Genomic DNA, 14,812 nt, shown 5'->3' with positions numbered 1-14,812 from the left:
TGGTGGACGTATATAGTGATAAAACATATAGGGCTTATCCACAGAGGAGCCTCACTTCGTACTAAAGAAGCTGCTTTTACCATCGCAATGGCTTTTCAAGGTCCACACTTCTTGCTTCCAATCAGCTGTTTTCCTTTCACGCAGGTAGGCATTCATCTGGGAAGATTTAGTATCCCTGTTTCCTTGTGGCCCCACCCCCAATTTTACACGTTTACTCCCTCCGGTGTATCAACATTGATAATGAAGGGGAGTGTTTTTTGTCAGTTTCATTGTTTCTTGTCAATTGCATGCCTCTCCCAGCTGAAGCCCTGAGAGAGTTGGGGTGCAATTGACATGAAACTATATGACACTGATTAGAGAGGGAAGTGAGTGAAAGGCAAAGTAGGCAGAGGCTGCCACAGCTTTTGCAGGCAACAGAGAGAGAGATGGAGCCGGCGATGGGGCATAAGAGAGCCCGCCCACTAAAAAAACATCGAAGCAAAGCGCCTACATGGAGGAGCGCAGTGAAGCTGAGACAGTGTTTCCTTTCCTTTTCGTATTATAATTGGATTGGGTTGATATGGATTTAAAGGGGAAAACTGTGTTCTAGCTTCTGCTTGGCTGCAATGTCATGTGAACTATGTGAATTACAACAGGATGCAAATAGCACCACACATACACTAAATCGCCGTGTGGATGAGCCCATAGTAGGAAGAATGGGTTTTCCTCCCCCCTGTATGGGCACACAGATCCTTCCTGGGCACTCTTACCTTGTACTGGGGCCAAAGGCTCGTAGATCACTCGGTAACCCTGCAGAATGCCATTGGCTGCAGCTGGCTCACCCCAGGATACATTGAGTGTTGAGCAAGTGATTTCTGAGAAAGCCAAGAAGCTGGGGGCACTTGGGGCTGCAAGAAGGATGAACACCCCAAACATCAGCAGAAATACTTTTGTGCAAGTGGTATTTTCTATGTCACAAAATTGCTCCTAGGCTGTGCCTGTGGCCTGAAAGTTTGCAACTGTGGCTTGCAACAGAATTTTCTTCCTCTTCTGGTCTCTTGTATTGCCTTTTGCAGCAGTCATGTCAGTGAGCAGATCTCAACGTGCCACTCCTTTCATATTTTGGTTCATCTCGCTTACTAAGGAAAACCAACTTGCGATTGTTCAGTGCTTTACATCTCAGACATGAAGCACCTTGCTCACTTCTGCACCTGGAGTTCTCAGAACAGTGGTGAGGATCCTGTGCTTCTCCATATGTTTTTGGACTCCATCTCCCATCTGCTCCAGCCACCATAGACTATAGCCAGGGATGAGGGGAGCTGTAGTCCAGCAATAATAATAATAATAATAATAAACTTTAATGTATAGGCCGCCTATCTAGCCAATGGCCACTCTGGAGAGCCTCCTGTCTTGGAAGCGGCACACGACGGAGCCCTGTGTGTATATGGCTCTAACCTCATAGAGCCTTTGTGCTCAGAATTGCTTTGGCACAGTTTGCTGCAGGACCAGAGGTCACACCTGATGGCAGTAATGCATGGTGTGCGTAATGCCCCCATCTGTGCAAAGGTTGCGATCAGCTCAATAAAGGTAGGCCCCTATTAGTGACATCCATCCAGTGAGTGGACGTCAGGCTGGTGTGATCCCAACTCCTCATCACATGCAGGCCAAAGATACACATCTTTGTAATCTCAGATTTGAGTAGGACACAGGACACAGACCTTCTGGACAAGGTCCTGGGTTATTGATGAGATGCAGCCGTCATTCTTCCAAGGATGTGCAGCTTTGGCCGTCTTCCGTTTGCAACACGAGTGGAAGAGCAAAGCCAGAGAGGTGCTTAGCCATGCTTTGCAAATGGAAGCTGGATTCTTACCTGCCTGGTGGGTCCTGCCTTGCCCAGGGCTGCTCTTTGGCCCGTCTCCTGCTGCGTTGAAAGCAGAGATACGGAGCAGGTAGCTGGAGTAGCTGGTCAGGTTCTTCAGCCGGAGGCTTGTCTCGGGCAGGAAAAGGACCTTCACTTTTTCCGTGTCGTTCTGGCTCTCTGCCTGCCAGTAGTAAACCTAATTGGAAGAGAAATTGCTACTTTATTTGGATTCTTTGCCCATCTACCTCTCTAAAGCGACTGTCTGTTCCTCTGCTGCCTCTTGCCTTTCCTACAGCTGACCTCCACGTCACGCTCTAAATTAATAATTTCTGAACTCTCTCTTTCCCTGCTGTGTCGGTGAAGTGTCCATTAGGCCTGGTAGGCAGCAAATAAAATTATACTCCATCTGAGGAAATAGAGAGAGGGAGAGAGACAGAGATGTTCTTCTTCCTCTCTCATCCGGTGAGAACTTGGGGTCAGCCAACGAAACTGACGGCAGGAGATTCAGGACAGGCGAAAGGAAGTCCTTCACTCAAGCATAATTCATTTACTAAATTCTCACAGCAAGATGTGGCTTTAAGCGACGATTAGGCTATGAGCCACAAGGCCTCTGTGGAGCCAGCCTGGCCCAGCATATCTGTTGTAGGAGGGGAGGGCTCTTGCCTTGTGGCTCTGCTTATGGGCCTCACAAAAGCATCTGGTTGGCCGTAGTAGGAGAAAGGACGCTGGACTAGATGGAGCCTTTGGCCTGGTGCAGCATGGCTCTTACGGCTATGTAACTTCTGTGGCCTTTTCAGTGCCTCGCAGTCGGATGGCTTTATCTTAATATTAGCGCTGGCGGTTAAAAACAAGCACACTCTCCTCACCCTAATTACACCCTTGCAGTGCCCTCAACTTGGCTGTGGGGTAACCGCTAATGAGTGCAATAGCTAATCAACCTTCTCCTGGGCAAGCCAGGAACCTGACCTCTACGCCCAGCCAAAACTCTGCCTTGGAGTTACAAGCCAAGCTATTTGAACAGAGAAAACACACACATTGTTATAGCAGGTAGTTTGCTTCTGCCAAGCACGGTAATTTTCATTGGCTCAGCTTTTCTCCATTTGCGGCTCTAACACACCGGGGTGTGTGTGTGTGTGAGCCAGGCCACAAATGTAAGCCAAGCTACAGTCTTGTAATAATCAGCTCCTTGTACCATCTCAAAGCCAGGGTGGTAAAACCGCAATAGGACCATGGCTGAGTCTCGTCGTGGGCATGATCCTGGATCGAATGGATATCCAGGTGGCAGCCAGGAGTGCTTTCTCCCAGTTTGGACTGGTGTTCCAGCTGCACACTTCCTGGACCGCAGTTACTGCTCTAGCAATATCCAGATTCGATCACTCCTGCAATGTGCCCTACATGAGGCTGTCTTCGCAGAGGACTTGGGAATTATCATTGCCATGTGGTCTCCAGACTGTTAACAGGGCTGGGTCGCACCCAGCATATTTGTGAAGCTTTGGTTTCTGGGAACCACTGCGGGGGGTGGTTTGGACCTTTCAAACTCTCAATGGAGGGGTGGGGGGAAGCTGTGATGGTCCTTCAGATGTTGTTGGACTCCCAGCAGGCCCAGACAGTATGGCCAATGACCAGGGGCGATGGGAGTCCAGGAACCCTCTGGAGAGCCTCCACAGGTTCCCCAGCCCTGCTCTAAATCATCTGGGGCCAGGATACCCTAAACACCACCTCCTCACACATGAACCACCTCTTCCCCAACCATCTGAGGTACAGCGCAAAGCTGCACATGAGAGGGCCTTTTTGACAGGGGCAGTGAGAATGAAAAAACTCTCCCCTGAAAGAGGCTTGCCTTGCATCCCTGCCATCAAGGTAGGATGTGTTTATTCAAAACATTTTTATCCTGTTTTTCAGCCAAAAGGTAAGGCTCCCAAAGAGGCTTTCAACGTCAATGATAAGACCTTCAGGCGTACAAATGAAAAGACACAAAAGGAAAAGGAATTGGGAGGGATGAGGAAATGTGATTTTTATGAGGACTCTTGAAGTCTAAACTCATCTTTGCAGCTGGTGTTTTAATATTCCTCATGTCGGTTATTTGCAAGTTGTTGTGGATTAGGAATTTGGTTATGCGTTATCTTTTTGATACTGTTGTGATTTTTAAGTCCCTGCTAGCTGCCTACTGTGAACGTATCTCCTGCACCCATGCAATACCGTGTGTGGCTGTGAAATGGCCTCTGGCAGGGAGGCACATCTGGCTCCCATCTCTTTCCCTAAGGCTGCAATCAGGTGGTTTTTTATTATTGTTATTGTTATTATTAAAATAACAATAACAATAAATAACAATAATGATAACAATAACAAAATTATTTTTGTTTTATGCCTCACCTGGAATGTGGATCCTGAGGTGGATTACACAGATTTAAAAATATGAAGCATACATAAATCCATACAGAAATTTAAAAATACAAGACATGCAAATAACAATTCATAAACAAATCCATAAAATCCTTAAAAACATCAGTACAAAGGGGTAGAAATTTAGCCAAATGTTTGTATAGAAAGATGGGCCTTCAGCAGCCGTTTAAAAGCGGGAAGAGAGGGGGTAGACCTTACCTCACAGGGGAGGGCATTCCACAGTCTAGGGGCCACGGCAGAGCCGACTGGGCTTCAGATGTAGTAGGCACTTGCAACAGGCTCTCTTCCCTGGCTCTCATGCGACGGGTGTAACCAGTGAGGGGGAGGCAGACAGAAGCCAAGGTCCCAAACCATTTAGGGCTTTAAAGGTCAGAACTGGCACCTTGAATTGTACTTGGAAGCAAACTGGGAGCCAATGTAGCTCTTTCAGCAGAGGCATAATGTGCTCACAGCGGCTCTTTCTAGCTAACATCCAGGCATCCATCTTTCTGTCCCTTCTTTCTGTGTTTTCCCCCCCCATGGAGTTTTCAGACAACATTTGAGTGCTTCACACAAAGTTATAACTAGTTTCTGTGATTATTTCAGCATATATTTTCCACATCGAACTTCCTGCAGTTTCACCCATTGCTTACCACCTGCACTTCCAAAGCACATGGCCGAATCCACAGACAATGCGCATGGACAGGATGGCCAAAGGGGGGAGGAGCCAAGGCTCTGATCTGTTACCATCAGGCCATGCTCACTAGGGTGACTGCACCAAAACACTGGTTTTTTTGGTGGGACATTCCAGTAGAAACTCCACTTGGTATAAATACATTGCTGAAAATTGCTAACTAGAAAATGTGCATAACCCGCACAAAATAGCTTGTATGCAGTGTACGTCTTACTGAAGCTGGAAAGATTAATGTTATAGGAAGAGGCACAAGAGCAGACCCACAGCACTTGCCTTGTAGCCTTGTATATTCCCATTCTGGCTGTCGACAGGAGGAGGGTCCCAGGTGACTTCTAGATGGCTTGCAGAGAGTGCAGTTATCTGGATGTTCTGGGGGGGCATTGCTGGTGCTTGACAGAAAGAAAAAGGGGGGGTTAGAAGTGAGTGGCAAAGGTGGCATATTGAGCAGGTAGGAAGGGATTTGGCCTGAGGCAGCCAAAGGGATTGGTGTGAGCATGCAAGTTGCCTTTCCCAGAGACTACGGTTGCCTCTCACAAAGTCTTTTGAAACTTTGCCCCCTCCTCCAAATGAATGCAGGTTCCCCATTCTCTGCTCTCTTGTCCTTTTTCTTCTTTGCCTGGTTTGAGGTTATAGGGAGCAGGAACCCATTTCTTTTTCAAAGGGAAAAACACCCCCTGCATTCATTAGATGCAACACCAGGAGCAGGGCTTGCCTTGGGGTGGGGGAGAATGAGCAGTGCGGTCACCTGGGATGCCGAGCTGAGGGGGGTACCAAGATGAACTGAGAGCTCAGTGGCTGTGTCTTTTTGGAGGTACTGTCTGCAGTCAGCTAGGATGGCAAATGCCTATCACCTTTTATTCCAGGTTCTACAAGTTGTTCGGGTAGTAACTATGCAAACTATTTTCCTTCAATTAGCTTAAAATGTGTTTCTTTCTCAATTTCCACTTTGATGTCGTTTGCGCTCAATGAAAATCACTGGAACGCAGCTTTACTTTGAGGTGACGTTACCAAGCACTTAGCACTTCAAATACTATAAACATTATATAAACAATAATATAATAAAGCCATAAACTGTAAGAGGTCAGCTGGATACCTTTTTATTTATATCTTTTATTTCTTATTCTAAAATAAGGAATGCTTGCCAAAAGATAGGAACTACTGCTACAAAGTTTTTTAAAGTAAAACCTGTGATAGGTGAGAAGGGGGAGGAGAGCTTGCGGCAGGAGCCATTTTGTGTGTGTGCTGAATGTAATAATAAAAAATAGGCCTACAATTCCATGAGGCCTACAACTTCATGAGGGTCATCCTTTGAAAGCCACCCATACTATATGACAGAGATTTAATTAGGAACCCAGAACTGGAGCAGGAATGCACTCAAAGCAGAGCAGCAAGTAAGAGGTAGCTTGTTCTGGGCCAGGGAATGGCAGGGTCTGTCATGCCGCTATGCTTTGCAATCCTGCACAAGTCATACAAAATACAAGCAAAGCAAAGCTGCAGGGCTGCCTGGGGTTAGGAATGGGGCAATTGGCCCCAGGCCCCCACAAACAAGGATCCTGCTGCCTCAGTTCCTGTGTGCAGCATTGATCCCTTGTCTGATCTGGCCTCATTGCTCACCAGAATGCTGGGTATTTTATTTAAAGTTGTCATAACAATATGGTATATTAGAATGTAAGATGACACTGAATTTCAACATGTAATTGTGACATGCTGTAACTGTGACTTCTCTCTTGCCATGATGAAGTAAATATTTTACATAGTTGTATATGAAACAGAATAGATGCTAATTTGAGGCTTAAGCTGGCTGTAAATTGTATCCTTGAGAGGCAGGAAAGGAGGGGACTGCTTATTAGCTAGGCCTACAGCTTGACTGTAAGGGAATCTAAATCAATCACAGTAAGATAAAATATTTATGTCTGCACAGCAATAGAGATAAGATTGGTCAGACAGGCTTATGATTGTCCCAGGCCAAGTAGCCACATTTACAGAGTTTGTTGTAAGCAGAGAAGGAACAGGGAAGGCTTTAAAGGAGGGATTCTGTGGCAAAATTGGCAGCCTGTTCTTGTCACAGAAGGAACTCCAGGCTCACTAGGGAAAGAGTTCAAGTAATGAGTGAACACCACCTAAGATTTCCAGGAAAGGTACCATTGGAGTGTAATTTTCTATGGCTGTTACCACAGAAACAGGCATAGCAGTGGTGTGAGGCCAGGCCTTAAGGGAGGAATCCTTCCTGAGTGAGTAGTGGAGAAGGCTATCAGCCGGCTAGAACCAGAAGACCTGAAGACTGAGCTCCAGAAGCAGAAAGAAGCTCTGCCAGATGTTTGGAATTTGGATAAGGCACTCAGGTGAAACACAGCCTAATTCCTATTCTCTTATCCCCACATAAGAAAAAATGAAACACACTTACCATTCTGCCTGATCTCAGAGTAAGGAAGAATTGTGAGCAAGAAATCTCACATGTAGTTGGCATATGCAATAATTATTGCATGTGGCCCCCATCTTTGTACACACATACACGGGTCCTATAGGGTATACCAGCAGGGCCACCAACATCACACCTGCACCCCATATGCCGTCTGGATGGTTCTGCAGAGCTGATCACCGGGGGGGGCACTGAAGGCACTCCTTGTCTTGGGCGCTACTTACCCTAGAGCTGGCCTTGACCAGGCGCTTCCTGTTTCTAGCAGTTATTAGCAGCTTTGAAAGCAACAAATAACATTCTGTGCTGAAAGAACCCACAGAATGATTTTAGAATCAGGGGCAATAAATTCAAGATGAATTAATTCAAGGACACATAGACAGCTGTATTCATAGCAGGGAATTCGTTTCCCACAGAGGTTTCCTTGAACACTTGCCAAAAAAAGGGGTACAACTTTCTGCTGTGGGCTTGCGTTCAACAGTCAGGGTTAACCAGGCTGGGGGTGGGGGGAATTTGACTTTGACTGGCCCTTTTGTTTTCCTGTGTGTGTTGTCAGCTTCAGATAATAGTCTCCCCAGCCTTTCTTAACCTTGGGTCCACAGACATTGCTGAAGTACAGTTCCCATCATGCCTAACCTTTGGCCATGCTGGCTGGGGCTGATGGGAGTTGTAGTCCAATAACATCGGGGGACCCAGAGGTTGCGAAAGGCTGGACCCTGATCCAGCCTGCCTGTCTTCGTCATCCCACCAACAATACAATTTTAGCTGACAGGCACCAGGTGGGCAGGGACTCAAACAGGTGCACTTGTGCTCCCCTCCACATCAGGGATGGAGGCAACTCTTGTCTGAAGCAGCCCTTTGTATTAGTTCCTTTGAGCCCTTGGGAAGAGAGCATGGCAGAAACGCTGGCTGAGCGATGGGTGTGTTACTGTCTTGTGGAAGTTGTGTGGGCTTTGAGGAGAGGGGTCCAATTTTATGGAGTCTGATTGTTATCTGTTTTATTTTGTTTTTTATACTGTATTATTTGATTTTGCTGTTCAGCTTCCTTTGTAAAACCCTTGGCGACCATTTCTGAAGAAAAGAGGCATATGCATACTTGAAATAAATAAAAAATAGCCATTGCTTACACTCTCTTTCCTGTTCTTCAGTTCTTTCTCACTTTGCTTTGCTTCACACCTTAAAACTCCACCTTTCTGTTGGGTCACCTCATCTGGGTCACTTTCTGTCTTTGGCCCAACACTCCCAAACATCAGCTGAGAAGGTCAACCTGCATCTGTGTGTGACCCCATTTCTGACTACAGGAGAGGACTAAGTGCTCTTCCACGCCAAATAAAGCAAAATGAAATCCCCAAACCTAGAAAGCTAGCGCAGGAGGGAGAAAAGTTCCAGCCAAGCTTCTTCCCTGACATGCTACTTTTCTATGCATAGGAACATGATTTCCTGGGGGAGAATTCCATCACAACAGCCCCCCCCCCAAGACTGAAACAGTATTCTAATCCCAAGTTAGATATTGTATTAGTGCTGTGGGATATTTGTGTGCTGTCTCTAAGAGCAGCAACTCAATGGCGGAATTTGCTTTTTGCATGAGGGACTGCTAAGACTACTCTGTGTTTTAACTAGGGCTAACTAACTTTTACAGGGGCCTTCAAGAGAGACTATAAGGCAGCCACCTGCCTGCAGATGGTCTTGGCATAACTTCTGCCCATGGTGGTTGAGTGTACTGCCCTCCTTCCTCTCTCTCCATTTAATAATAATAATAATAATAATAATAATAATAATAATAATAATAATAATAATAATAATTTAATTTTTAGGCCGCCTATCTGGCCGAAGCCACTCTAGGCGGCGTCCATATTAAATTCAATAAAATACAAAATACAGTAAATACAATAAATACAATAAAATACAAATAATCATCAGTGACAGAATAGCAGCAATTGTAATACATAGGAACGGGCATTGAGTATATAATTAGCCCATCCCGATAGTCCCAAAGGTCTGACCAAACAGCCAAGTTTTTAATGCTCGGCGGAAGGTATCCAGGGAAGGGGCATGTCGAAGATCGAACGGGAGGGAATTCCAGAGAGTGGGGGCCGCCACCGAAAAAGCCCTCTCTCTAGTCCCCACCAACCTAACTACTTTTGTTGGTGGGATTGAGAGAAGGCCCTGCGTGGCGGATCTTGTGGGGCGGCATAGTTGGTGACGCTGGAGGTGCTCCTTCAGATAAACCGGGCCGAAACCGTATAGGGATTTAAAGGTTAACACCAACACCTTGAATTGGGCCCAGAAAACTACTGGAAGCCAGTGTAGATTAAATAATACTGGTGTAATATGATCACGGCGACGGCTGTTTGTAAGTAAACAAGCTGCCGCATTCTGTACCAGTTGAAGTTTCCGGACCGTTTTGAAGGGTAACCCCACGTAGAGCGCATTGCAGTAGTCTAATCGAGAGGTGACCAGGGCATGTACTACCAGTGGGAGCTGATGAACAGGGAGGTAGGGTTGCAGCCTGCGTATGAGGTGTAGTTGGTACCAGGCTGCCTGGCTCACTGCCGAAATCTGAGCCTCCATGGACAGCCTGGAATCAAGAACAACCCCCAGGCTCCGGACCTGGTCCTTCAGGGGTAATTGTATCCCATTAAACCTCAGGTCAACAGAACCCAGCCTACCCCTGTCTCCCACAAGCAGTACCTTGGTCTTGTCAGGATTTAGCTTCAGCCTGTTCCTTCCCATCCATCCACTCACGGATTCCAGGCACTTGGACATGGTCTCCACAGCCAACTCTGTTGGAAGCCCCAAAACATCTGCCACCCAAGGCAGATCGCCCTAGTTATTTGTTCCTCCTGAGGGCTCTTTCTTTACAGACGACGACCTTCATAACCAACGTTATTATATATTAATATATTTTTGCTCTCTTCTTCTCTCTGGGGTTATAAAATAAAATAGTAATTAACACCCACTCAGCCTGACACTAACTATTTATTTTGTTCTAACTGTGCTGTTTCTGTATTATCGCTGCCCACCCCGCCGTTAATGGAAATGTTAATAACCAGCGCCAGGTTGTTGTGACAGATGCTTCAGCTCATTATCAGAAATTCTTATTTACCGCTCCATTAAACGACAGAATCACACACCCAAAAGAAAAAGAAAGAAACAATTCAATCAAAACTAACTGGAAGAATTTTATGAGCTGCATTAATAATCCAAAACATAAATAAAGTTGATGGTGGTTTGGGGATTTCCCCCCTGTCTTTTGCATGTTTGCCATTGGCAACTCCATTGCAGAACGGTGGTGAGACAATTAAAAAGTGAAAGGCAAAACTGAGAATAGCCATTGTGCTAGCATTTGATTAAAACTGATTTTTAAAATGATTATTCTTCAAAACGATGGCGATGATGAGTAAAGAGGGCCCAGTACTCCACAGAGCACAATTCAATGTTGTTTCATAAAGGGGAGTCCCTCCGTCTGGAAAACTCTCTTGTAGAGTTCACTGGAAAAATAATCATGGGCACGGGCAGTTCATTGTCATACCATACTAGCCCTTTTCAAGTATTGGTGGAGGAAAGCAGCACCCTGACCCATATGCCTGCATGCCTCCCCCCCCCACTCCAGAGGGCAGGCATGCAACTAATCTACAAGCCCAGTTGGGTGTACACATCTGTATGAGTGGCACACAGTATTAAGCTTCAGGACAATGTGACTTTTCTGAGGCTAGCAAAAATGGTGGCCCTCGAGATTCTCTTTTGCTGGCTGTGGCACCTTTCACTGGTGACTGATGTCAAGAGGCTGCTGGTGTTTCCACCACTACGTCAAACAGCTTCGTTTCAGAGGTGATCCTGATAACACAATGATTAAAACACCATGGGCCTGTTGACATTAAGCACGGGCTATGCTTCCTGCAAGATGGACTGCTGGCAAGTGATGGGTTGCACCTCACAAGGACCGGGAAGAATGTGTTTGGCCACAGCATGGAGAAATTCATCAGGAGAGTTTTAAACTGAATCCTAAGGGGAAGGGAGAGGTAAACTTGGTGGTAATGACTAACAAAGGCTTGTGCACAGTAACAGGAACTGAGGAAACGGCTCTAATGGGGCCCAGTAATAGTCATAAAAATGTAGGCAGTAAATCACATGGTCTTCGATGTCTGTATGCTAATGCCCAGAGTCCGGGAAACAAACAGGATACACCTGAACTCTTAATACAAGTGAGTAAATACGACTTGATAGAAGTAATTGAAATTTGGTGGAATGACTCCCATGACTGAAATACAGCAATTGAAGGATATAACTTGTGAAAAAAGAACAGAAGGAATAGAAAGGGAGGTGGAGTCACACTCTATGTCAAAAATATATATCCCTGCACAGAAATACAAGAGGATGAGTTTGGTAGCTCCACTGAGAGTATCTGGATTAAAACAAATGGGGCAAGGAATAAAAGGAACATGGTGGTTGGAGTCTACTACTGACCACCCAATCAAGGAGAAGAGGAAGATGAAACTTTTGCAGAGCAAATTGCCAATGTTTAGAGGAGGCATAATGTAGTCGTAATGGGGGACTTCAATTACCCCGATATCTGTTGGGAGACAAATTCTGCCAAATACGGCCCCTCTAAGAAATTCCTGACTTGTGTTGGAGATAACTTTTCTTCTACAGAAAGTGGAGGAAGCAACTAGAGGATCGGCTATCCTGGACTTGATTCTAACCAACAGAGATGATTTGACAAGCAAAGACTGGCCTGGTGCTGCCAAGCAAAATTTTACCTGTCATTTTAAAGGAAGCACTCATGTCCTGTTTAGGGATCGGGCACAGCTTTTTGAATATGGTTGTTACTTTAAGGAGGACTTGCTTTACCCTTTCAGCCTGTTCCAGCAACTCCTTTAATGAATCACTCAAGAAAGTAAGAGAAAATTGCAAGAACAGAGCAAGATGTACAATCCATTAATTCTTTTTAAAAAAATGAAAATCATGGCAGTGCCAAGAGCAGGGAGTGCAAAGGCAGGAAATCAGTGAGGGACCCCCTTGCCCCCCAAGACCCTCACAGATACAAACACAGGACAATGGCTGGTACATATGCTTGGTGGTAGAATTTATTATTTATTTATTTATTATTTCATTTACATCCCGCCCTTCCTCCCAGCAGGAGCCCAGGGCGGCAAAACAAAAGCACTAAAAACACATAAAAACATCACAAAAGCAGACCTTAAAATACATTAAAACAAAACAACTTTAAAAACATTTTTTTTAAAAAGCTTTAAAAAAGGGGTAGAAACATATTGTTTTTTTAAAAAAACATATTAAAAGCAATTCCAACACAGACACAGACTGGGAAAGGTTTCAACTTAAAAGTTTTGTTGAAAGAGGAAAGAGGAATGAGATTGACGGGGCAAATCTGTGAAGAACACAGAAATTGCGCATGTATATATATACACACACACAGGTTACAATTCAAAACTGATGCAAAAGAAACATAAACACAATCCCTCCCTGACCACAAACAAGCAATATAAGAGCATATGAAAGTCAGGGTGGAAAATAGTGGGGAACAGTAATGGAGTTGTAGCCCACCTGGTGCCCTCTGGATGTTGATGTGTGTCATCTCCCTCCCATCATCCCCAGTCATTGGTCATACTGGCTGAAGCTGATGGGAGTTGGGAGTCGAACGACATCCGGAGAGCCACAGGCTAGGAACGGCTGATCTAGAACATGACCCCAAATCCTCTGCAAACGCACTGGAGTTCCATGGTAGATATACAGCAGAACATGATGTGGTTGCCTGGGGGTGGAAATGGTCTTAGCTCAGAGCACATTCATTTATTTAGAAAGATTTTTAGACCACTGAATCACAAAACGACCTAAGTGGCATACATGCTTGGCATAACAGAAGGTCCTGGGTTCAGTCCCCAGCATCTCCAGTTTAAAAAGGATGAGACAGGAGGTGATGGGGAAGGACCTTTCTCCAAGACCTTGGAGATCCTCTTCCAGTGAAAGCAAGCAAGACTGGGAAGACGGATGGCCTGGCACAATACAGCTTCTGGTGTTCCCCTAGAAAGTCTGAAAACCACTGGGTACAGGATTTTCTCCATCAGTCCATGCTCACTTCCAGCTATGTCAGCCCACAGAAAGGTGGACACGTGACGTATGCCTTTGCGCCACCCAGAATGCACCTTGCGCCAGCTTTTTTGCACCCTCCTGTAGCTTTCTGAGAGTTTGGAGTGGAACGCTTAAAGCTGAGGCAGGCAGAGATGAATGTATCTCACTGGCACAGACAGAAGCACCTTGCTGATGGCAGGAGTCGTCAGCACAGGGTGATGGAGAAATTCAGCTGAGAACAGGCACTTAGTTGTGCGCACCTTTCCCCCAGGAGGTTCCAAAGCAGTGATGATCAATGACTATTGGCAAGCAAGGTTTGTTCCTTGTACTTTGGTCTCTTTTTCTTGTTCCCTACCTCCCACAAATATGCAATTTGCATTGCCTTTCCATTTTTATCAAGCACACAACACTGTCCTCTCTTCCAGAATTACAAACTCCTTCTGCCAGTTAGCTAGGAGATCCTTCTATAGTGCCACATTTTGATCTAGTCCTTTTTCCAGGGAGCTCAGGGCGGCATACAACAACCCTATGAGGTAGGGTCAGGGATAGGAGTGCAAGAATCTGTCCGTGTTGGTTTCTCTTAGTTCTCAGTTTTCTAATCTTAAGTTAGGTTTGCCCCTTTTTCTGCATTGTTTAAAAGTCCACATGAAGACTCCTGTACATTTTCTTCTACTATGCGCAGTTTTGTATGCAATATGCATTTTTGCAAGCAATTTCCCTCTAGTATGTGATTTTTACTAATATATACTTTTTTTGCATACACCTTTCACTAATATATGCATGTCTTTATACATTCTGTGGGCGGAGAACTGTATTTCAAAACTCAGAGAAGAGTGAATTTTGAAAGAGAACCAATATGTTTTGGTTCGCATATTGGTTTAAGAAGTGAGAATTTGGTAGGTTCACATTAATATGCAAGCAGAACAAATTTCTCCCCATCTCTGGTTAGGCTTCTTTTCCAGGTTGCTTTCAGTATAGACCAGATTACTGGCATGCATTTCTGTGTCCCCCCCCCAAAAAAAGTTTCTTTGTCACTTGTGAAAAATAAGCATTCATATTTAGATCTTCTCAGACAACTGCTAATCCATGAAACCTGCCTTAGTTTATATAGAGACACTGACACAAAAGAGTGAGAGGAGGCATCTCCTTTCACTGTTTGCCATCTAGACTGACAATCAAGAGCTAGTCAATGTGAATGATTCAAAGTAAGTCAGATGAATTGAGGGCTGATTTTCAATACGTATCTCATCGATTCTACAATTGCCTCAGAATTGGTCTCTATTGTGCAGGCACATCCTTTTTATCAATTATTTTCTGTCCAGTTTTGTTCCAATCTCTTGAAGAGGTGAATTTCTCAAGCCTACACATGGGAGCAGCAAGGATTACTTAA

General features: G+C 45.1%; 1 protein-coding gene across 8 annotated transcripts in view; it reads right to left on the bottom strand.

Moving 5' to 3' along the window:
- SDK1 (sidekick cell adhesion molecule 1) overlaps positions 1-14,812 on the bottom strand; it is a 681,727-nt gene that overhangs the window by 35,403 nt on the left and 631,512 nt on the right. For all 8 annotated transcript variants that reach the window (XM_061599424.1, XM_061599427.1, XM_061599426.1 and 5 more), the window contains 3 exons: positions 5,190-5,305; positions 1,850-2,036; positions 750-887 (listed from right to left, as the gene is read on the bottom strand). In XM_061599424.1, the coding sequence (XP_061455408.1) occupies positions 750-887; positions 1,850-2,036; positions 5,190-5,305 (441 nt within the window). The remainder of the gene's footprint in view (positions 1-749; positions 888-1,849; positions 2,037-5,189; positions 5,306-14,812) is intronic.

The sequence above is a fragment of the Rhineura floridana genome, chromosome 17, assembly GCF_030035675.1.
Source record: "Rhineura floridana isolate rRhiFlo1 chromosome 17, rRhiFlo1.hap2, whole genome shotgun sequence".
Classification (NCBI taxonomy): Eukaryota; Metazoa; Chordata; class Lepidosauria; order Squamata; family Rhineuridae; genus Rhineura; species Rhineura floridana.
Note: the sequence above shows the minus strand (reverse complement) of the source record. Positions and strands in the feature narration are given on the sequence as shown.